Source organism: Lactuca virosa, chromosome 9 (genome assembly GCF_052849685.1).
Source record: "Lactuca virosa cultivar CGN04683 chromosome 9, Lactuca_virosa_CGN04683_v6, whole genome shotgun sequence".
NCBI lineage: Eukaryota > Viridiplantae > Streptophyta > Magnoliopsida > Asterales > Asteraceae > Lactuca > Lactuca virosa.
Window position 1 is genome coordinate 178,826,175 of NC_136434.1, and position 23,164 is coordinate 178,849,338.

The window sequence follows — 23,164 nt, forward strand, 5'->3', positions numbered from 1 at the left end:
TAAATCTTAGATAGGCCAGAAAGATGTATAAGAGAGAAAAGAATACTTGTAAATATTATAAACAACGCTTAAACATACTATGTAAACATCTATAAACATAATAAAAGTAGCATTTTTTTATTCAACAAGTAAATAGAAGAAATGTTGAATTAAAAGTTAAAGAGCAATTAAGTCATTGAAAGCATGCCAGATCTGCAATCAATTTGTTCAAAGTCTTTTCATCCAGCGCCTTATTGAAAATGTCAGCCAGCTAATCAGTGGATGAAATGATGACGGATGTCGATGTGATTTGTCTTGAAATACTGCATTGGATTTTGTATCATCTGAATGATGTTGGTGTTGTCACAACAGATGGGTGTCTTTGAGAAGTTTAGACCATAATCCAAGAGCTGATTTTGAATCCAACAAATCTGAGCGCAACACCTTCCAGCTTCAACATATTCAACTTTAATGGTAGAACAAGCCGCTGCTGTTAGCTTTTTGCTAGACCAGCAAACTAATATATTTCCAAGAATTTGAGCTCCTCCTGAAGTACTTTTCCGATCGATGCCACATCCACCATGATCGGAGTCAGTATATCCCACCAGTTGGAAGTCAGAATCACGAGGATACCACAACCCAAGATTGGGTGTATGTTTTAAATACCAAAGGACTCTTTTCACAGTGAGTAGATGAGATTCCTTTGGACTGGCCTGATAACAAGCACACGATATAGTAGCAAAAATAATGTCATGGCGGCCGGTAGTAAGATAAAGTAGAGAGCCTATCATTCCTCTAAACAGTGTTGCATTCACATCAGCACCAATAGATGCTGATGAGGACATTGGAGTCTAGGCCGACCCGCAGTCATAGAATCCATACTTCTTCAGCATATATGCAATATATTTATCTTGGAAAACGAAATACCATTACTTAGTTGTTTCACCTGCAAACACAAAAAGAAAGTAGTTCACCATCATGCTTATCTCAAACTTTTTGGACATGATGTCTATGAATTCTGTACTTAGATTCTCATCAGTGGAACCGAAGATGATATCATCCACATATACTTGAGCAAGAATGATATGAGATCCTGAATTCTTTATGAACAAAGTGTTGTCGGTCTTCCCTCGTTTATATCTACTTGAAAGAATATAGCTTGCCAAAGTGCCATACCATGCCCTTGGCGCATGCTTTAAACCACGGACATCTTTATCAAGACGATACACCTGATTTTGAAACTCTTCACTTTCGAACCCTAGAGGTTGCTTTAGAAAAAAAAATCTTCTTGAAGATCACCATGTAGAAAGGCATTCTTGACATCCATCTGATAAACATTGAAGTTCTTGAAAGAAGCAAATGATGGGTTTTGAGCATAACAACATCCAATATGATCATGCAATCCTAATTGCTCTGGATCTAAGTTTTTCACTAATTGATCATGCAAAAGAAATTCCAAAGCAATAACCTTAGATCTAGCATATATAATTCGAAATTGATATATAAAGAGGGTTAAGAAGATTACCTTGCTTGTTATATAGCAATAACAAGAATTCCTTGATTGATCTTGACTCTTGAAAGCTTTAGTGCCTCAAATGTTGCACCTCTAATGGCTCACAAACACTTGTAGAAAGATGATGAAAGGAGAGAGGAGGGAACATGCAGAAAATCGGCTAGGGTTTCTATGCTCTAAACATTGGCCGAAAACCCTTGGTGAAGGGGTCTTTAAATAGCTGAGGCTGCTAGTGCTTTCAGGAGGAAACTCTAATTTCCTGCTTAGGCCTTAAGCAGTCCATGGACCACCTCTACTAGAAGCCTTGGAGGAATTATATAGGGCCTCCCTATAGATTTCGTCCATTCTATCTAAAAGGAGTCCAGCAACCCAATTTAGCAACTATCAATGATTTGCAAAATAGTCCCCATTCTTTTAATCAGTTCCATTAATCCCAAAATTAATTCCAAATTAATTTTTGATTAAATACTAATTAAATAATATGATTTCTCATTAATATATTATTCTTGTAATATATTAATAAATCATTTATTAACCTCTCTCTCCATAAGTTATCCTGTCAAGTTGCTAAAGTGAAGTCAACCCAAAAGAACCATGCTACTATCAAATCAAGTTCATACCAATTATAGTTATGGTCTTAGACACCTAATCCAAGAGTCTCCCATTTGGAAAATTCTAATAACTATAATTGCAAGTACGACTTCAGATTTTGATTAGCAATCGTAGCTCTCAAAAGCCGTTGTCGAACTCTGACCCAGTCAGTCGTGTCCTTAAGATAAGGGATCATATAATCCTCCATTCTATAAGATATCATGTTGAAAAAGACATGGAACATAATCATTCTCATTGTCCAATAGTTTGTTTCCCGATTTCTGATTTGTATGACAAGGAACTTAATTGAACACATCAATTCAGTCCTGAAAGGGCTCGGCACATAAGTCAACACAACATCATCGAGGCACCCAAGATATCGCTTTTACCCCTTGAGATAAAAGGAACAGATAAACTTTGACTTATATGTTTGTACTATTTACTCATCAAATCATACACAACAATGCATTTTATAACATGAAAGACCCTTTTTCCATACTTAACATTATTACTCCAAACATGCTACATGCATATTCATAAACATATTTTACATATATGGTTTTGTTACAAAAGACTGGATACAAACCGACTAACGTGGTTTTTACAAAGTTTTATATATATTAGATAACTTCCCAGCAATTTATACACTAAATACAAAAGCTATAATATTATCTATTCTACATCTTCTGACAGTACATAACTATACTGGATGCTTATCACCTGCAATAATTAAACACAGAGAGGGGTAAGCGGTGACGCTTAGTGATTTCAATAATAGTTACAATATAAAGTTATGCCATATATATATATATATATATATATATATATATATATATATATATATATATATATATATATATATATATATATATGACAGAAGCAAAGAGGGACAAAGAACAACAAAGGCAGATGAGTATCATATGACATACTTTCCATATCAACGAATAATCTGATTCAAAGATTTATAATCAATGAGACATAACAATTTCAACTTGATATACATCAATAAGACTTCAGCCCATGTGGCATTGAAAAATAAACGATTTCTGAATAAACATTGTGCTAGCAATTTACAGGCTTTTCAGCCCTACCTAGCCTTCTGTCAATGCCAAAGTGATGCTTAATCATTCACTTCATGGTCAAAGGCTACATACCAATACCCAAGTCATTCTTAGTCATTCACTTCGTGGTCAAAGGTATAGCTCATTATCATAATAACAAGGGAAAGCACATTGCACATATAACACATAACATACAATTGTCCCTATATTGAACTCACCGTGAAATAACCAGAGGTGAAAATAGTAATTTGGGCAGCACTTCGTTTCTATAATTAAATTTATTTGATGAAAACCGGGAGCTTTAATGAAAATCGGGCCTTGCGAGGGTTGAGCTCCAATTCGAAAATATAAATTTCTCGGGGTCTTCGAACACTTAGGGACGTTTTTTTCGGGTGTTAGGTATGATCCCGGGGCTTCGGGGGATGTAAAATAGCTTAAAGAAGGTTTACAGTGAAAAAGTGTGAAAAAATCCAATCAAAACCGGGAGGGTTCTCGCCTCTCCTTATATAGGGTGCGAGGCTTCTGATCCGGAGGGAAGGGAGAAGGACACGCGACTCGCATGCAAGGCCGAGACACGCGTCAGCAGCGAAGGCGAGGCACGCGTCGGATACGCAGGCGAGGTGGCTCGCTTTGGACCTTCGGACGCACCATGAGTCGGACACGGGGCAGGCTTGCAAGGGTGCTACGTTGCTGATTCCGAGCCATGCATGTGAAATATCTCGGATTTTGTGCCCAAATCTTCAAAATTTCGTAACTTTCGCATACGAGCTCCGTTTTCGACGTTCTTTATATGCACACGTAGGCGAGATTATACTCTACAATGTTCGTTTAGATTCCGTCGGCTAATTTTGAATTTATTTTTAATATTTTTATTTTTAACAGATCGGGACAGGAAAATCCGTTAAAAATTCATAATTTCTTCATCCGACGTCCGTTTTCGTCTGTCTTTTTACCGTTTTACTCCTATTGACGAGTCCTTCGATTCTTGTTTAGGTTGTTTCGGCTAAAATTCACTCGATATTTATTTCGAGTTTTTAGTTGTATACTATTATACCGAATCTTAGAAAAATCATAACTTCCTCATACGAAGTCAGATTTGGACATTCTTTTTATGAAAGTTCTCGGTTTAACGAATACTACGACTTTTATTTAGATAACAAAAGCTAAAAAGTAGTTTATCATAAAGTCACTTTTTACGTCATATGGCGTCGTGCCGGTTTTGTCGCGAAACTTCAACAAGTCACAACTTCTTCGTTATAACTCGGATTTCGATGAGGTTTTCGCCTAAACGTTTCTAACGAGATAAGTTACAACATTCAATAAAATTATTTTTACTTATGTCCAACTTAAATTTTACATTTTCGTTAATTTCAATATTTGACTTTTGATTGGAATCTCATAAGACTTCCAATACATTTCGAGTTATTCTAAACATAGTTTTACTCCCATATACTGCTTCATATACCTTCAGTATATTTTCTACTGTTTGGATTGTTCTGTTCTTCTGACCATCTGTCTAGGGATGATAAGTTGTGCTGAGAGCAACACGAGATCTCAATTCATATTGCATACTTGTTTAAAAAAAATGAGAAGTGAAGCTACTATCACGATCGGAAATAATCTTTAGCGGCACACCATGTCTCGCAACAGTTTCATCCAAGAATACTTGTGCGTATTTCTCTATTAGATATGTTTCTCGTATGGAAAGAAAATGTGCACTCTTAGTCAGCCGGTCGACAATTATTCAAACACCATTATTATGTATAGCAGTCTTTGAAAATTGGAGCAGCACTAGACATAAAGTCAGTTCTGAATTCTACTTGCCTATCCGGGGTAGTCTAGGAAAAGCATCGGGGAAAGCGTCAAGATATTCGGGAATTTCATTTACAGTTTTCTTCTCCTCTTTTGAGATATCAATTGTATAGTTTAGATAAGTAGAATACCCCTTCGATATAAGTTTACGGGTTTCTAGGAAAGAGATTATTTTTAAGATTTTAAGTCTTTGTTTATCATAGACATAAATAGGATTCCCCCCTTCAATAGGGATGCGTACCATCTTTTCGTAACACAAGAGTTCTGTGTGGTTCTTTGACAACCAATTCATGCCGAGAATAATTTCAAAGTTGGGCAAGGAGATAGGAATCAAGTTAGCAAGAAAACTATAACCTTTAATTTCTATGACACAATCTCTATAGACTTTATCAGCAAGTAATGATATACTTCCCGCGGTATCTACATGAAATGATTGGGCGAATGTATAACAATCAATTTGAAAAGAATGCGCAATTTCATGAGACACAAAAGAATCTAAGGCATCAGAATCAAATAAGATGTGAGCAGGTCTAGAGTTGACGAGAAATGAACCAGTCAAAAAATTCGGGTCTTTGTGTGCCTCCTCTATGGTAATATGAAATGTACATCCTTTAACTAAATGATTGTCAAACTCTTCAAACTTCTTCTGCTCAAATTTGCACTCGTTCTTCATTCTCTATTGGGCCTTCGGTCCTAATCTCTGAGTTAAAGAAAAATCAATTCTCATTGCAGACTCTTACTCCTTCATGAATTTGGGTTATAGACTCAACCCAAGATAAGGTCTTCACTTTTGCTACAACAACTACTCGAATGGTCATATTCTAATGACCTTTGATTTCATAACGCAAAAGACATACAACGAATCATACTCTTATTACTATTAGTCAAACACTATCATAGAAGAAACCTTCCTTCATGTTCTAATGTGATATAATTTCTTCATAACTACTAGCATTTCTAGCTAATAGTTGCTTAATCCTTTAATGAAGGCTGTTATACTTTTATCGACTACCTCGACCATCTCCTTCTTCAATCTTTCGACTGAAGTTTCGTCGCTACACAAAACATGGTTCTCTGAACCAATCAACTTACTTCGCATATTTATATTAATCGGACTCGATTCTTTATGACCACTAAGGTCTGAACGAAAATCATCTTCTTAGTTATCACCGAAACAAAGGTAATGACATACTCGAACACAAACAGAATCAATTTCTAGCTTCTTGGTAACCTTGTGACTTTCCCTGATCCAAGTGTGAGTCCTGTGCTTCCAGTAGTATAGGTCTCTACTGCTATTCACACCTAATCATTCTCCTCCCAAGTATTGTCTCGCAGTTCCCAAGTCACCATTCAAAAGTTTTCACCAAGCAACTTTTCACACCTGAGTGTGTTCAAACAAGTACATACGACAATTTCTCCTAGACTCAACTAGGGATTTCACGTTTCTATCAAACATATCTTGGATTTCTTAAATTCACCTTCTAGAATTCTTTTATGCATAAGCTCGATATAGCATATCCTAATACTTTTCCTAGGTCGATAGGAATTTCACATCCAATTTCTTCATATAAATTCTTTCTCGGGTAGTGTCTACTTTACAAGATATACTATACCAGAATTTACTCTAGTAGTGTGGAGACAGGCGGCCTCTAACTATCTGCATCATCTTCTAACTCATGCAAGTCACCATGCACATTTATTCATTTCATTATCCTTTCATGACATCGTCATTCCTTTATATGGGAAAACTTTCCTCTCATGAGTGTATCTTTTAAGTCTACTTCATAGGAATCTATCCTACGAAGTCTGTATTTTAACTGCATCTCAGCATGCTCTACTAGCTTCGACTTGGTTCTCTGTCATTCCTAACAACAACATCTCTTCTCATACAACACTATGAGTGTATATCTTCTTCAACTACATACTCTTCCTTACTCTGACTAGTAAGTCATTCAACCTAACTAAATGACTTATTTCACCATCCTAATCAAGTATGTTAAAGTCGGCTTAACACACTATGGAACTTTCATAAGGATGTGATAGAAGTCAATTATCACTCAGTATTATTAAATACTAAGTCTGAGCATCTTGTATAAGGTTACATATCAGCTCTTACCATACTACTCGAACTGCATACTACATCACAATGTTAGGCAAGGTCTTGGCCTATTGAGTTTGAAAACTTTGTTAGCCTTTCCTTTGATCTTCATTGAATTCTTCTAAATCTTGCACAACATCAATTTCGATATTTTTGAAGTATTTATCACCATCTTAAGCTCTTCTAACTCTGTAAGCAATCATTGCTTCAATCTGATCAGTGGTGCAACAACTTCATGGATTACACCAAAACATTCATCTCGTCCGAATGTACTTTGAACACACAACATTCCTTCAAAGGTGTTATTATTTCATCAAACATAATTTAAATGTACAACACCACTCAGTAGGTATTAATACACTATTTACGGTATCACTTGATAGATTTTATTTTACGATATCCTTTGACTGTTTACTTATGTAGTTATGGATGTCAACTATCGTAAGCCTCCTTATCACCTCGAAAAGTTTCATGCCGATGGAATAGAAGAAACAGAAACAGTTATATCGACATGTGGATGCTTCGGAAGAGAAAGAGTGACACTACGTATCTCCAAGTCGTGTTCGCGCTTTCAGGTATTTTATTTATCTTTTAGCACGTATTAGCATATAAGGCATCTACCTTAAAGTATGCTAGTGCACACTATAGCAAGTGAGGTATTCAACCTAAAGTATACTAGGCACACATCGTACCACCATTACTTAGCAATTCAAGTATAAGCCTAGAAATACTTACAATTTCTAGTTCGCTTAAACTAATGCTCTAAAAATTTTGAAGTAGCTTAGTAATTTAAAATATTAAGATTATCATTATCCAATACTCCACTTAATTCTTTTCCTATGGTTTGTATCCATATACTCCTAACGAACCCATTCATATATTAAACTTTCGACGGTTTAAGTCTAAATACCTATCTGTGGTATTTAGTTCACTTAAACTACTGCTCTGATACCATGATTGAAAGACCCTTTTTCCATACTTAACAATATTACTCGAAACATGCTACATGCATATTCATAAACATATTTTACATATATGGTTTTGTCACAAAAGACTTGATACAAACCGATTAACGAGGTTTTTACAAAGTTTTATATATATATATATTACATAACTTCACAACAATTTATACACTAAATACAAAAGCTATAATATTATCTATTGTACATCTTCTAACAGTACATAACTATATTGGATGCTTATCACCTGCAATAATTAAACACTGAGAGGGGTAAGCGGTGACGCTTAGTGAGTTCAATAACACTTACAATATAACGTTATGCCATATATATATATATATATATATATATATATATATATATATATATATATATATATATATATATATATCAATATGACAGAAGCAAAGAGGGACAAAGAACAACAAAGGCAGATGAGTATCATATGACATACTTTCCATATCAACGAATAATCTGATTCAAAGATTTACAATCAATGAGACATAACAATTTCAACTTGATATACATCAATAAGACTTCAGCCCATGTGGCATGGAAAAATAAACGATTTCTGAATAAACATTTTGCTAGCAATTTACAGGCTTTTCAGCCCTAGCCAATGCCAAAGTGATGCTTAATCATTCACTTCATGGTCAAAGGCTACATACCAATACCCAAGTGATGCTTAGTCATTCACTTCATGGTCAAAGGTATAGCTCATTATCATAATAACACGGGAAAGCACATTGCACATATAACACATAACATACAATTGTCCCTATATTGAACTCACCGTGAAATAACCGGAGGTTAAAATAGTAATATGGGCAGCACTTCGTTTCTATAATTATCTTTATTTGATGAAAACCGGGTGCTTTAATGAAAACTGGGCCTTGCGAGGGTTGAGCTTCAATTTGAAAATATAAATTTCTCGGGGTCTTCAGAGACTTCGGGACATTTTTTTGGGTGTTAGGTATGATCCCGGGGCTTCGGGGGTGTAAAATAGCTTAAAAGAAGGTTTAAAGTGAAAAAGTGTGCAAAAATCCAACCAAAACCGGGAGGGTTCGCACTTCTCCTTATATAGGGTGCGAGACTTCTGATCCGGAGGGAAGGGAGAAGGACACGCGGCTCGCATGCGAGGCCGAGACACGCGTCAGCAGCGAGGGCCAGGCACGCGTTGGATGCACAGGCGAGGTGGCTCGCTTTGGACCTTCGGACACGCCACGAGTCGGACACGGGGCAGACTTGCGAGGGTGGTACGCCGCTGATTCCGAGCCATGCATGCGAAATTTCTCGGATTTTGTGCCCAAATCTTCAAAAATTCATAACTTTCCCATACGAGATCCGTTTTCTACATTCTTTATATGCACACGTAGGCGAGATTATACTCTACAACTTTCGTTTAGACTCCGTTGGCTAATTTTGAATTTATTTTTAATATTATTATTTTTAACAGACCGGGACAGGAAATCAGTTCAAAATTCATAACTTCTTCATCCGACGTCCGTTTTCATCTGTCTTTTTACCGTTCTACTACTATTGACGAGAACTTCGATTCTCGTTTAGGTTGTGTAGGCTAAAAATCACTCGATCTTTATGTCGAGTTTTTAGCTGTATACTACTATACCGAATCTTAGAAAAATCATAACTTCCTCATACGAAGTCAGATTTGGACGTTCTTTTTATGAAAGTTCTCGGTTTAACGAATACTACGACTTTCATTTAGATCACTAAAGCTAAAAAGTAGTTTATCATAAACTCACTTTTTACGCCATATGGCGTCGTGCCGGTTTTGTCGCGAAACTTCAATAAGTCATAACTTCTTCGGTATAACTCGGATTTCGATGAGGTTTTCGCCTAAACGTTTCTAACGAGATAATTTACAAGTTTCAATAACATTATTTTAACTTATTTCCAATTTAAATTTTACATTTTCGTTAATTTCAATATTTGACTTTTGATTGAGATCTCATAAGACTTCCAATACATTTCGAGTGATTCTAAACATAGTTTTACTTCAAATCTCGTAAAAACTATCTTGTTAGAACTCAACGCTCAAAAACATATAATATTATTCATTTTAAGCTAATAAGCTTTACAAAACACGATAATTGAACAAGGTTATTAACGTATATGTTACATAACATCAAGTTACTGATGAGTTTACACATTATCAATGCACAACCAACTCGTTAACAACAACTCATATATCTTGATTTAAAGATTATACGATATTATCATCTCATAATTACTCGGGATGAATTCCATGAAATAATTCAAATAAGAGTGGGTTTAATCCGATACTCAAATCCCCATTTCTGGAATACTCATGAACGTTGCATCAAACCATTGCTATGTCTAAACACTTAGACAATCTAAAAGCCAATTCATGACAGTCTTAATTCACTACTTACTTCCAAAGTATGATCGACTATGGATAAGTTGAATAATTCAATTATTCAGGAAGTAAAACATGCAAAGTTGAAACACAAAATAAACAACTGACAAAAGATAGTAAACAATACTTATATATAAATCTCCATTATATAATCACCAAATGTCAATTACATTTATCGATTACAAGTTTCTAAAATATCTATCCAATCACTAAAACTAATATCGTCCTTTAGAACAGTTCTCCTCGGATGCTGAATGTGCTTAATCCTACTCAGACCCTTTATGAGGGGATCTGCAGGATTCTCTTCTTACGATACCCTCTTGACGACAAGGAGTCCTTCTTCTATCCGATGTCTGATGAAGTCATTTTTCCTGTCGATATGTCTGGATCTTCCATGATCCCTTGGTTCCTTGGTCAAGGTAACCGCTCCTTCATTATCGCAGAAAATCTCCATAGGCTCCTTTATGGCTGGCATAACTCCAAGGTCTCCAAAGAAGTTCTTCAACCATATAGCCTCCTTTGACGCTTCGATCGTGGATATATACTTTGACTCACATGTTGAATCAGCCACGGTCTCCTGCTGAACTTTTCCAAGTTACTGCTCCTCCATTGAGTGTAAACACCCAACCAGACTGAGAACGGAAGTTGTCTCGGTCTGTCTGAAAACTGGCATCATTATAACCAGTAACTCTCAAGTCATCATTGCCACCAAGAAAAAGGACCCAGTCCTTAGTCCTTCGTAGATACTTAAGAATATTCTTTACCGCTATCCAGTGAGCTTTACCTGGGTTTCCTTGATATCGGCTGACCATGCTCAAAGAAAAAGCCACATCAGGGTGAGTACATGTCATAACATACATGATCGAGTCAACTGCGGAAGCGTATGAAACTCGACTCATTTCTGATATTTCGGCATCGGTATTCGGACTCTGAGTCTTAGTCAGCTTGGTATTGCCCTGGGTAGGTAACTATCCCTTCTTAGAGTTCTCCATGCTAAAACGCTTTAACACTTTATCCAAGTAAGTACTTTGACTAAGTCCAATTAGTCTTCTACTCCTATTTCTCAAAATCCTAATTCCCAGAATATAGGCAACCTCTCCTAGATCCTTCATATCGAAGCACTTTCCAAGCCAGGAATTCACTTCCTGCAAGGTTGGAACGGCATTTCCTATGAGCAGTATGTCATCAACATACAATACTAGAAAGCTAACTATAGTTCCACTGGCTTTGACATATACACAGGACTCATCCTCACTCCTAGAGAAGCCAAACTCTTTGACCTTCTTATCAAAGCAAAGATTCCATCTATGAGAAGCTTGTTTCAATCCATAGATTGATTTATCAACCTTACACACTCTATTGGGGTATTTAGCATCCACAAAACCTTCTCGTTGACACATGTAAACATCTTCAACCAGCTTCCCATTAAGGAAAGCGGTTTTGATATCCATCTGCCAAATTTCATAATCATGAAACGCAGCTATGGCTAACATAACCCTAATATACTTGATCTTGGCCACTGGTGAGAAGATCTCATCATAGTCAACCCCTGGGGTTTGAGTAAAGCCCTTCGCAACTAATCGTGCCTTGAACATGTGCACTTTTCCATCCATGTCGGTCTTCTTCTTGAAGATCCATTTTCACCCAACTGTCTTACGACTTGGTACATTGTCAACCAAGTTCCAAACTTGATTGTCATACATGGATTGGATTTTGTTGTCCATTGCCTCTTTCCATTAAGCAGACTCCGGGCCCACCATGGCTTCCTTGTAGTTAGCAGGTTCATCTAAATTTATCAGTATACTATCACTGATAAACGTATTACCTTCTGCAGTTATATGGAAACCATACAACACAGGTGGAACACTAACCCTACTAGAACGCCTAAGAGGTAATGATTCGTCAATTGGTTCAATATGAATTTGTTCCTCGGGTTGAGTGCTAGTGTTAGAGGTTCCTTCATCGCTTGACTCTTGAATTTTTTCAAGATCAATTATACTCCCACTGTCCTCTTTGCATATGAGTTCCCTCTCATGGAAAACTCCCCTTCGTGCTACGAAGACCACGTTCTCACTAGGTCTGTAGAACAAGTATCCAAAGGACTTCTATGGGTAGCCGATGAAAATACACCGCTCACTTCAAGGTTCAAGCATGTCGTGAGTCTCGCGTCTAACGAAAGCTTCACAACCCCAAACCTTGATATGTGCCAATGAGGGAACCTTCCATGTCCACATCTCGTGAGGTGTTTTGGCAACCTTCTTTGTCGGGACTAGATTAAGGATATGGGCATTAGTCTCTAAGGCATACCCCCAGAACGATATCGGAAGAAAAGCTTGACTCATCATGGAACAAACCATGTCCAACAAGGTTTGATTACACCTCTCAGCCACACCATTAAGTTGTGGTGTCCTAGGAGGTTTCAGTTGTGAAGTAATTACACATTCCTTGAGGTAGTCATGGAACTCGATACTAAGATACTCACCACCCCTATCAGATCTGCGCATATTGATCTTCCTGTCCAATTGATTCTCGACTTCATGTTTGAACTCTTTGGACTTTTTAAAAGTTTCTGACTTATGCTTGAATAAGTAGATATATCCACATCTGCTATAATCATCGGTAAATGTCACATAAAATCGATTTGCATCCCTTGTGGTGCATCTGAAGACCCACACACATCGGTGTGTATGAGATCAAACAATCCCTCACCTCTTTCACACAAACTAGTGAAAGGTGATTTAGTCAACTTTCCAAGCAAACAAGACTCGCATGTATCATACGACCTTATGTCAAATGATTCCAACACTCCATCCTTTTGGAGTTGGGCAATGCGCTTCTTGTTGAGATGTCCAAGACGACAATGCCACACGCAAGCTTTGTCTAAACCATTAGATGAATCAATATGCAACACACTATTTCCTAAATTGTCTACAACCATCACAGTTTCATATACACCATCACAAGGGAATGCTTCAAAATTAAATACACCATTATAATAAGCATTAATAGAACCAATTTCATTATTAAATGAATATATGAAGCCCTGTCTGTAAAAACCATAAAAATAAATAATATTCCTCGTCATTTCTGAAGATTCGTAACAATTATTCATGTCTAAACATAATCCACTACTAAGCTTTAAAGAATAAACGTCGATCTTGGTAACATGTGAAGATCTCCTATTGCCCATAATCAAGTTCATCTTCCCAAGCTCCACATCCCTACTTTCTCTTAGTCCCTGCAAGTAAGAGCAAATGTGAAAATCACGTCCTATATCAAGGACCCAAGAATTAGAATGCGATGAATTTTTAGACAAAATAGTGTAAATACCTGCCGAGGAAGGCTTGATCTTGCCATACTTAATGTCCTTCAGGTACTTGGGGAAGCTTCTCTTCCAATGCACCTTATCTTGGCAGTAGAAGCACGTTTTCCCCTTTGGATTTGAGGCAGGGGGAGCAGAACCAAATTTTTCTTTGGGTCGACTAGATGAAGACCCATCATGAGACTTTCCCTTCCAACTTTGCTTAAAGGGAGCTTTCTTCTTTTTCCCCTTTCCTTGTCCAATAGCCAGGACTGGAGCAGCAGCAGGAGTGGATTCAACACCTTTTCCTTTCAATCCACTTTTAGCGATTTTCAGCAAGCCTTGAAGTTTACTCAATCTAACTTCCTCTTTACTCAAATGATAAGTCATCTTAAACTGGTCATAGTGTAACATCCCAAAATCCAAGACCAAAAATATCATTTTTAATTTAGTAATTCATAAAACAGATTATTGAAAACATAATTAAGTTATCTCATATCATAAAGACCTATAAGTCATGTCTCAAAACAAGTCATAATAATATCAGAGTACAAATCCCAAGAATATCATAGTGCCGAAAATTGTGGTGTGATGCGCTACGGCCATGCCGGCTCCTTTCCCTTTCGAAGAAGAAGTACCTGAAACCAAAACTCTAAACCGTAAGCATGAAGCTTAGTGAGTTCCCCCATCATACCACATAACATACAATAAACATACTGTCATGCATATCTGGGTGCCCGACCTACACTGCTGAGCATATCTGGGTGCTCAACCGACCCTTGTCAGGCATACCGGGGTGCCCGACCTACCCCTGTCAAGCATTTGGGTGCTCGACCTACCCTACCAGGCATATCTGGGTGCTTGACCTACCCTCGAGTTTATTTCAACCAGTTACGGGGACTATTTCACCCCTACCACTTCCACATATAACATAGCATAATATACTGTCAGGCATATCTGGGTGCCCGACCTACCCTCCGGTTTATCTCAACCGGCTACGGGGTCTAACCTACCCCTCCTACCATTATCACATAATATCATAGCATACTAGAGCATAAAGCATAACAAATAGTGGCATACCATGCAATTATCACAAAGACAATCATCTCAACTATATCAACTACTAGTGAGTCGGCCTTGGTGCCTTCGACCCACTTCTACTGGAAGGTAACTCACCTCGCAAAGCTAAGTGTCAAATCTCACGGCAAGGAATCCCCAATGACTGCTCCAACGACTCCCCGACTATCATTATTATAACAACACTTAGTCAAAATCCATAACACTCCTTAGGGTAAAATGACTATTTTACCCCGTGGTCTAATTTGGACCATATCTAAAGCCCAATTCCATTTTATCTTTCCAAGCCCACTAATGGCCCACTAAAGGCCCACGAATGGCCGGATTTTCTAAATTGGGCCCAACTCCTCAAATGGGCATTTTCCAATGCCCAAATATGTCCTTGACCCAAAAACTGACTGCTCATGGCCCACTAATGCCCAAAAGCTAAAGAGTCCAAAGTTTGGCCCAAACCGAGGCCCAAAAGTCATGAAGTCTAACCCAGCAAGTACACAGGTCGTACTCTTCGGTACGCTAAGCGTACAGGTTGTATGGCTTGTACGCTTCACGTACTACCCTGTTAAGCCATATTCTTCAAAACTGCTTAATCCTTCAAGACCTTACGTCCAAATTACAGATCTGAGTCCAATAACATGTCTTAACTCATAAAGTCGATTACTTGGTGGCTTGCAACCCACCAAATGAGCCCAAACTTGGAATATAGCAACTAACTTCCATGGAAATGACCAAAACTCATGCATGGTCACAAATGGAACTTAAAGATCGAAACTTTACTGCTTATGGGGCTCATATATCACTAAGGGTGGTAACCCTAGGCCTAGAAACGAATTTGAGTCATAAAGATCGATTCTTGGGACTAAAAAGGTCAAAAACATCACTACACTAGATCTAAGCATACTTGAGGAAAGTTGTGAACTTTATACCTTCAAAGAGTCCCAAATGATGATGCTATCCCGGATCTATGAGCTCAACAAACTCAAGTTTCTCTTCAATAGCTTCTCCTTTCTTCTTTCAAGCTTCTAAGCTCCAAAACAAGCTTCACAAGGCCAAACACACATAAGAATGAGAAAAGAGAGGCTATCTAGGGTTTCTGAGGTTGAGGGGCTGGTAAGGAGGGTAGGATTTGAGTCATAATGTTGTATTTGTATGACTTAGACCCAAAAAATTAGGGTTTGGAGTCTGCTTGTGTACGCTGCGCGTACACCTTGGTACGATGTGCGTACGCACCTCCGTCCCCTCATCCAATGAAGCTCTACGCCCTGCATACGCCAAGCTTACGCCCAGTATACGTCTTCAGGTAGCCCAATCCTATCGGCCCACTTGTTTAAGCCCACTCAATAATCTATTACTTATTCCATGGTCCAAACAAATAAATTGCAATTATTTTAAAATAAATATTACCTCAAATGACGGGCGTTACACATAGCAAGGAGGAAATGAGTGCAAGACAATGTCAATATCCGGCTCCTCATCGAAGTTCACATTTACCTTGAGCAAACGATCTACATATCTGTACATGCGTTGCAGGTGGGTCGTGACGGACTCTCCGTCCTTCATCTTGGTGGTAAAGAGTGAACTGACTATCTCATACCATTCTTGACGCACATTTTGATGGTACTTCTCCATCAAGTCTTGGCACATATTGTAAGGCGAATAGTCCTCATAGAACCGTTGCAGCTCAGGAGTCATAGTGGCCACCATAATGCAAGACACCTTAGTAGAATCCTTGCATTGGGCCCTATACTCAACCATTTCTTCCGAAGTAGCTTTGGTTTCATCTATCTCGTTCAACTGCTTGTCGAGGACGTATTCCTTGTCCACGTAACGCAAGGCCATTCAGATGTTACGGATCCAATCATTGAAATTGGAACCATCGAATGTAACCCTCGCTCAAATGTTCAAGAGCAAGAAAGAGTTAGCAGAGTTGTTGTTGTTGGATGAGCCAGAAGCGTTGTTTGAGGTTGACATCTACAAAAGAAGAAAGACAAGTTTTGATTAGATAATGAATCCTTAATATAACACCCAAAATGAAATATTAAGTCTAGGACCCAACACAATAATTCACAATTCGGAAGAGAGATGCCGTAATCCAATTGTAAATTATTTGAAGGTAGGTAAATGACGATTTACCAATTCCACCATGAAAATGAAATTTTAAATGAATTAGGTTTTGAGATTCATTGAACTATTCAATGGCATGTTTAATATCGATTATGCCCTTCAAGTTTGTGATTGGGATACCGAGGATCACAAACAAGGTGTGAATAACAATGTAAATTAGCTTGGTACTCTTGTTGTCATTTACCACCTAATCAATGTGTCGGTTATCCACACACACTCCATTGATTAATGATAATTTACGGGCTACCCATTTCCACCCTTTGTTAGTCCAAGTTAGTGTGCCGGTTAACTACACACGCTCCACTAACGACTTGACAAAGTGTAATGTGCAATTTCATGGATTAGCATCAAATTCACATTTTTCCTAAAGTAACTAAGATTGGGAATTTATAAAAACATTTAGTTACTTTATATTTATCATTATACTTATTAATGAGAGATTAATGTCCTATCCTACCTGTTCGGCTAACGAACCTCCACTAGTCAAGAGTGCGGTGGGTAAGAATGGATACCCAATGACGGTCATTTTATAGGTCACTTCCTTAAACACCCCTTATAGACCAGCTTCATGAATGAGGCCTACTAATGGTAAGACCGACTGTTCTTATACATATATAATATTAGACTTTTAATTTTATATATTATAAAGGTGTATTTTAAACTTGTAAAATACTAAGGTTTTAGAATTAAATTTTTCAAAATTAAATTTTAAATTCCAAAAATAAAGGTTGTAATTTGAAACTTTTCAAAATTACTAGATCAAATTTTAAATAATTAAATTAATAAAATAATTTTGTCATTATCTTAAAATTTGACCAAATCAATATTATTTGACCATTCTGAAAATTCAATTTAAGGCATTAAAAATGAATTATGGTAATTATCCTAATCAAAACAAGATCTGAAAATCTAAAAATCAGGCATCTGACGAGTCAACTTGTCGAGTCAGGATATGAACTCGTCGAGTTCCTCATTGAACTCGTCTAGTTCTGCAAACAGATTGCGAATATGTTTTGCTTCTGCTTTGGACAGTTCATCGATGCATCAAATTCAATTGAAAAACATCCTAGGCTCTGATACCACTTATGGGTTTTGAGCATAACAATATCTTATGTGATCATGCAACCCTAATTGCTTTGGATCTAAGTTTTTCACTAATTGGACATGGAAAATAAATTCCAAAGCAATAACCCTAGATCTAGCATATATAATTCGAAATTCATATATAAAGAGGGTTAAGAAGATTACCTTATTTGTTATATAGCAATAATAAGAATTCCTTGATTGATCTTGACTCTTGAAAGCTTTAGTGCCTCAAATATGGCACCTTTAATGGCTCACAAACACATGTAGCAAGAGGAAGAGAGGAGAGAGGAGGGAATATGCAGAAAATCAGCTAGGGGTTCAATGCTCTAAGCATTGATCAAAAACCCTTGGTGAATGGGTCTTTAAATAACTGAGGTTGCTAGGGTTTTCAGGTGGAAACCCTAATTTCCTGCTTAGGCCTTAATCAGTCCATGGACCTCCTCTACTAGAATCCTTGGACGAATTCTATTGGGTCTCCCTATAGATTTCGTCCACTCCATCCAAAAGGAGTCCAACAGCCCAGTTCTATTAATCAGTTCCTTTAATCCCAAAATTAATTTTAAATTAATTTCTGATTAAATACTAATTAAATAATATGATTTCTAAGTAATATATTATTATCATAATATATTAATAAATCATTTATTAACCTCTCTCTCCATAAGTCATCCTATCAAGTTGCTAAAGTGAAGGCAACTCAAAAGGACCATGCTACTATCAAATCAAGTTCATTCCAATTATAGTTATGGGCTTAGACACCTAATCCAATAACAACAGCAAGAAATATGTGAATTGCTTCAAGTCTAGAAACTGGAGTAAAAGCTTCATCATAGTGCAACCCTTCAAGCTGACAAATACCTTGAGCCACAAACCTAGCTTTATTTCTTATGACAATCCCATCTTCATACATTTTGTTGCTGAAAACCCAGCGAGTGCCAATGATAGTCTTTCTTAGAGGTTTGGGAACAAGAGTCTACACATGATGACGTTCAAATTCATTCAGCTCATCCTACATGGCCTTAATCCAGTCAGCTTCTTTCAAGGCATTAATGATATTCTTTGGATTAATCATTGAGAGGATGTTTAAAAACATGCAAAAGTTGCTGCTGACTCTGCTGCGAGTAAGAATTCCAGAATTTACATCTCCAATGATTTGAGTTTCGGGATGATCTCGAAGAATTCTTGGATTTGAACTTTCGTTTGTATTACTTTGAGCAGTGCTATCCTGATTTGATGGTTCAACTTCTTCAAGGATGGCAGCCTGATATTCAAAGATTGGTTGTGAACTAATTAATTGATCAATGTTTGGTACAATAGGCTCAACGCCACTTGGCAAAAGCTCAGGAACGAGATTAGCGGGACTGTAAGTAAGTTCATTCATAATTGATGAGGGGTGATCAAATCGATCATGAATGAATGATTCTTCATCAAAGGTAACATGAACTATTTCTTCAACATTTTACCGTTAAAGATTGAATACCCTTAAATCCTTGGATACGTTGGAGTAACCTAGAAACACTCCTTAATCAACTTTAGCAACAAACTTCGAACGCCAATCTCTTTGATTCAAGATGTAATAAACACATCCAAGCACATGAAAATAAGAGATGTATGGTTTCCTTCCTTTCAGAAACTCATAAGCAATTTTCCCATGAGGCTTAAGAATGATAGACCGATTTTGGGTGTAGCAAGTTGTATTGACAGTTTCAGCCCGAAATGACAAGGAAAGACCAGCTTCAACGACCATAGTTTTTCTAGCTTCAATAAGAGTTCTATTTCTTCTATCTACAATACCATTTTGCTAAGGAGTTCTAACTGCCGAAAAGTTCTGAGAAATTCCCGAGATTGAGCAAAAATATTCCATAAAGGAGTTTTTGAATTCAATTCTATGATCACTATGTAAATGCCTTACTTTGTGATCATAGACGACTTCCAATTTCTTAATGAGGGCAATGATTTCATCTGCGACATGACTCTTATTTCTTAAAAAACAACCCATGTAAACCCTAAAAATTCATCCACAATGACAAAAGTGTATTTCTTTCCAGCCCTTGACTTAACCAGAACTGGTCCAAACAGATCCATATGAAGAAGATGGAGAGGTTTGACAATAGAAGAACAGGACTTTGGCTTGAAGGAAGACTTGGTTTTCTTCCCTTTTCACATGTTGAGCACAGCTTCTCCTTGACAAATTGCACATTAGGAATTCCTCTTCCACGCTAATTCCCTGCAATCTTAAAAATGTTCTTGAAGTTCAGATGCGATAGCCTCTTGTGCCAAAGCCAATTCAGATGAGATTGAGCACAAGATTCATTTGAGGGATTCAGCAGCTAGAGGTGAGTTTCCTCACTATGTTTAGCGGGTCGAAGGAACCAATTTCGACCCATGGTTTGTTATGTTAGGATGCTAGATATCAGCATGACTCTTGTATGTGTTATGTGCTTGTATGTTTATCGGGCGGGGCCCGATGACCATTCTGTATGGTATTTATCTTTGTGATTGTTACATGTGTTATGTGTTTATCTGTTGTATGATTCTATGTATACCGAGCGGGGCCCAATGACTGACATATATGTATACCGGGCAGGGCCTGATGCCAAGCGGGGCCCGATGACGGGTGGGGCCCATTATGTGTTTATTATGTATGGAATGTGGTATTTTGGGCAACTTACTAAGATTTTTGCTTATGGTTTTCAGTTTATGTTATCAGTTACTTCTGGTTTGAAGGGGAAGAGCCCAGGATGATTGTAGTGCACACACCACCTTATTTCATTTTTAGGATTACTCTAATGTTTTTGATGTATTTGATACACTTTTTTCCTCCATGTTTTTATGATGATGTTTGGATAATAGTTTTATTAATTTTAAAAACAAAAATTTTTGGTCTTAATTTTTGGGACGTTACAATTTAGTATCAGAGGCTTAGTTTGAGGGATTCGGACGTACTCTCGGGTATGTCTGAACTCAAACTAAGGGTTTGATAGAATTTCTTTTTTCAAAAATAAATGTTTTATAAAAAGGGTTTCTAATAAAAGAAAAGGGTGTGGTGCATGCTATCGACCGAGCTTAAGTAAGTGTTCACGAAATACCCATACATGTTTGATGATATACTTTGAGTTATGAATCTGTGAATCACATGCTAGTTAGGGCTAAGGATTTGCTAAGGATTTTCCTGATAGAATGCTAGGAGTGATGCTTTTATATGCCTACTGTATGAGCTTGTAGACTTGCATGCTGGTACTGATCAGTCAGTGATAGGATGGCTTGATTAGGTTACGCTTGATTCTGATTACCCAATGCTTAAATGCTGCTTGCTTTTGTGCTTTTTAGGAGTTATCACTAACTTCAGCTAACTAGTAAGCGAATATGATAAGTTACATATTATAATAACTAAAAAACTTTAGAAGGTTAGGTTTTAACTCTATTGTGCAGCTCTTGTCTGAGTCCAACTGTTGTAGTGTGAGACCTTTCATTCAAAGAACTGTCTGGTGTTAGAGATATGTAATTGTATTCGTGAGCTAGTTAAAGGGTGTTGGTAGGAGTTCCTTCTGCAGCTGATGATGGAGAGTGGTGTGGTGATTGCCCTAGGAAAACCTAGGAAGAGATTTAAAGCGGGTGTTGGTAGGAGTTCCTTCTGCAGCTGATGACGGGAGCCATGTCTTGTCGAGGATTATTTGTATGGATAAGGAGTGACTTGGAGGATTCAAAGCGGGTGTTGAGGAAAGTACGGATAGATGTGGAAGATAGTATGGGCCTATCCTACTAGAAGCAGAGAATCCGTACTCGAGTCAAGGAGAACTGCGATGAAACTAGGAAACTTGTAGAGTATGAGACTTCTCGATATATATTGATGTGTATTTTGATGGTGTATATGTTCTACTTTTAGTATGGTGACTCTTCTAGGTAGACCGGTTGGTGGGATTTCATTTCATCTGAGATTACCCGCAACATACTTGAGCATACTCATGTGATCTTTCATACGATCACATAGGGTATCATGGAGGTGATAGAGGAGCGCTTGGGCTCTTTCCGTTATAAGATGGTGGCTTTGATTGGGACATGTTCACTGACATTCATGGAGTTCCGGGCATGTGGGCCTCCGGATTACCACGGGGAGAAGGACCCGATCGCAAGCAGGCGTTGGTTAGCAGATGTTGCTAATTCCTTCTGCACTAGCAGTTGTCTCGATGGGGCAAAGGTCATACTTGCTTCCTTTCTTCTGAAAGACAGAGCTCAAGACTGGTAGGAGGAGGTTGGGCGCTCTATTGGTGATAAGGTTATTGATTTGATGACATTGGATGATTTTACGATCAGATTCTGAGCTGAGTGCGCACCAGTGATTGAGGTGTAGCAACTGGTGAGGGGGTGCTAGGACCTTCGCCACACTAATGAGACGGTGGCGGATGTAACTCCCGCAGATTCGGGCTAGTCAATTTAGAGACAATGAGCATCAAAAATGAATTTTTGATGGGATATTATTTAGAAGGAATAATCTTAACCAAGTTATATTATATGTCACAAGGGTTCCGTACATATAAAGAACGCCAAAATCCGAGTTATAATGAAGAAGTTATGACCTGTCGAAGTTTTACGACAAAACCATCACGGCACCGCGTAACGTAAAAAGTGAATTTTTGATAAATTACTTTTTAGCCTTAGAGATATAAACAAAACTCGTAGTACACTTTAAACCGAGAACGTGCATAAAAAGAACGTCCAAATTTGACTTTGTATGAGGAAGTTATGATTTTTCTAAGATTTAGCATAGTAGTGCACAGTCCAGAATTCGAATATTAGATTGATCGATTTTTAACCGACACAACCTAAATGAGAATTGAAGATCTCATTAAAAGGAGCTCAAAAATAAAAATACAATCGAAAACGGAGTCCGTATGTAGAAGTTATGAATTTTACACGTTTATGAAATAGTGTAATCTTCTCATACTGTTAAATTTAAAATTGGTCAAGAACTAGACGGCGGAGTCTAAACGAAAGTTGTAGAGTACATCTCCACCTACGCATGGATATAAAGAACTTCGAAAACGGAGCTCGTAATCGAAAGTTACGGAATTTAGAAGTCGGAATGGTGCTGCTGCGAAAGGGGTGACGTAGCTTAACTTGGGCCATTGCTTTCTCCCAAAGCCTTGCCACCAGAGGGTGACATGTGG

General features: G+C 37.6%; 1 protein-coding gene across 1 annotated transcript; it reads right to left on the reverse strand.

The window, feature by feature from the left end:
* Positions 1-254: 254 nt before the first annotated feature.
* Positions 255-824, reverse strand: LOC145140054 (secreted RxLR effector protein 161-like). Its single transcript, XM_079073669.1, has one exon. It carries the CDS (start codon positions 822-824, stop codon positions 255-257), a length of 570 nt encoding a protein of 189 aa, XP_078929795.1.
* Between the last annotated feature and the right edge of the window lie 22,340 nt (positions 825-23,164).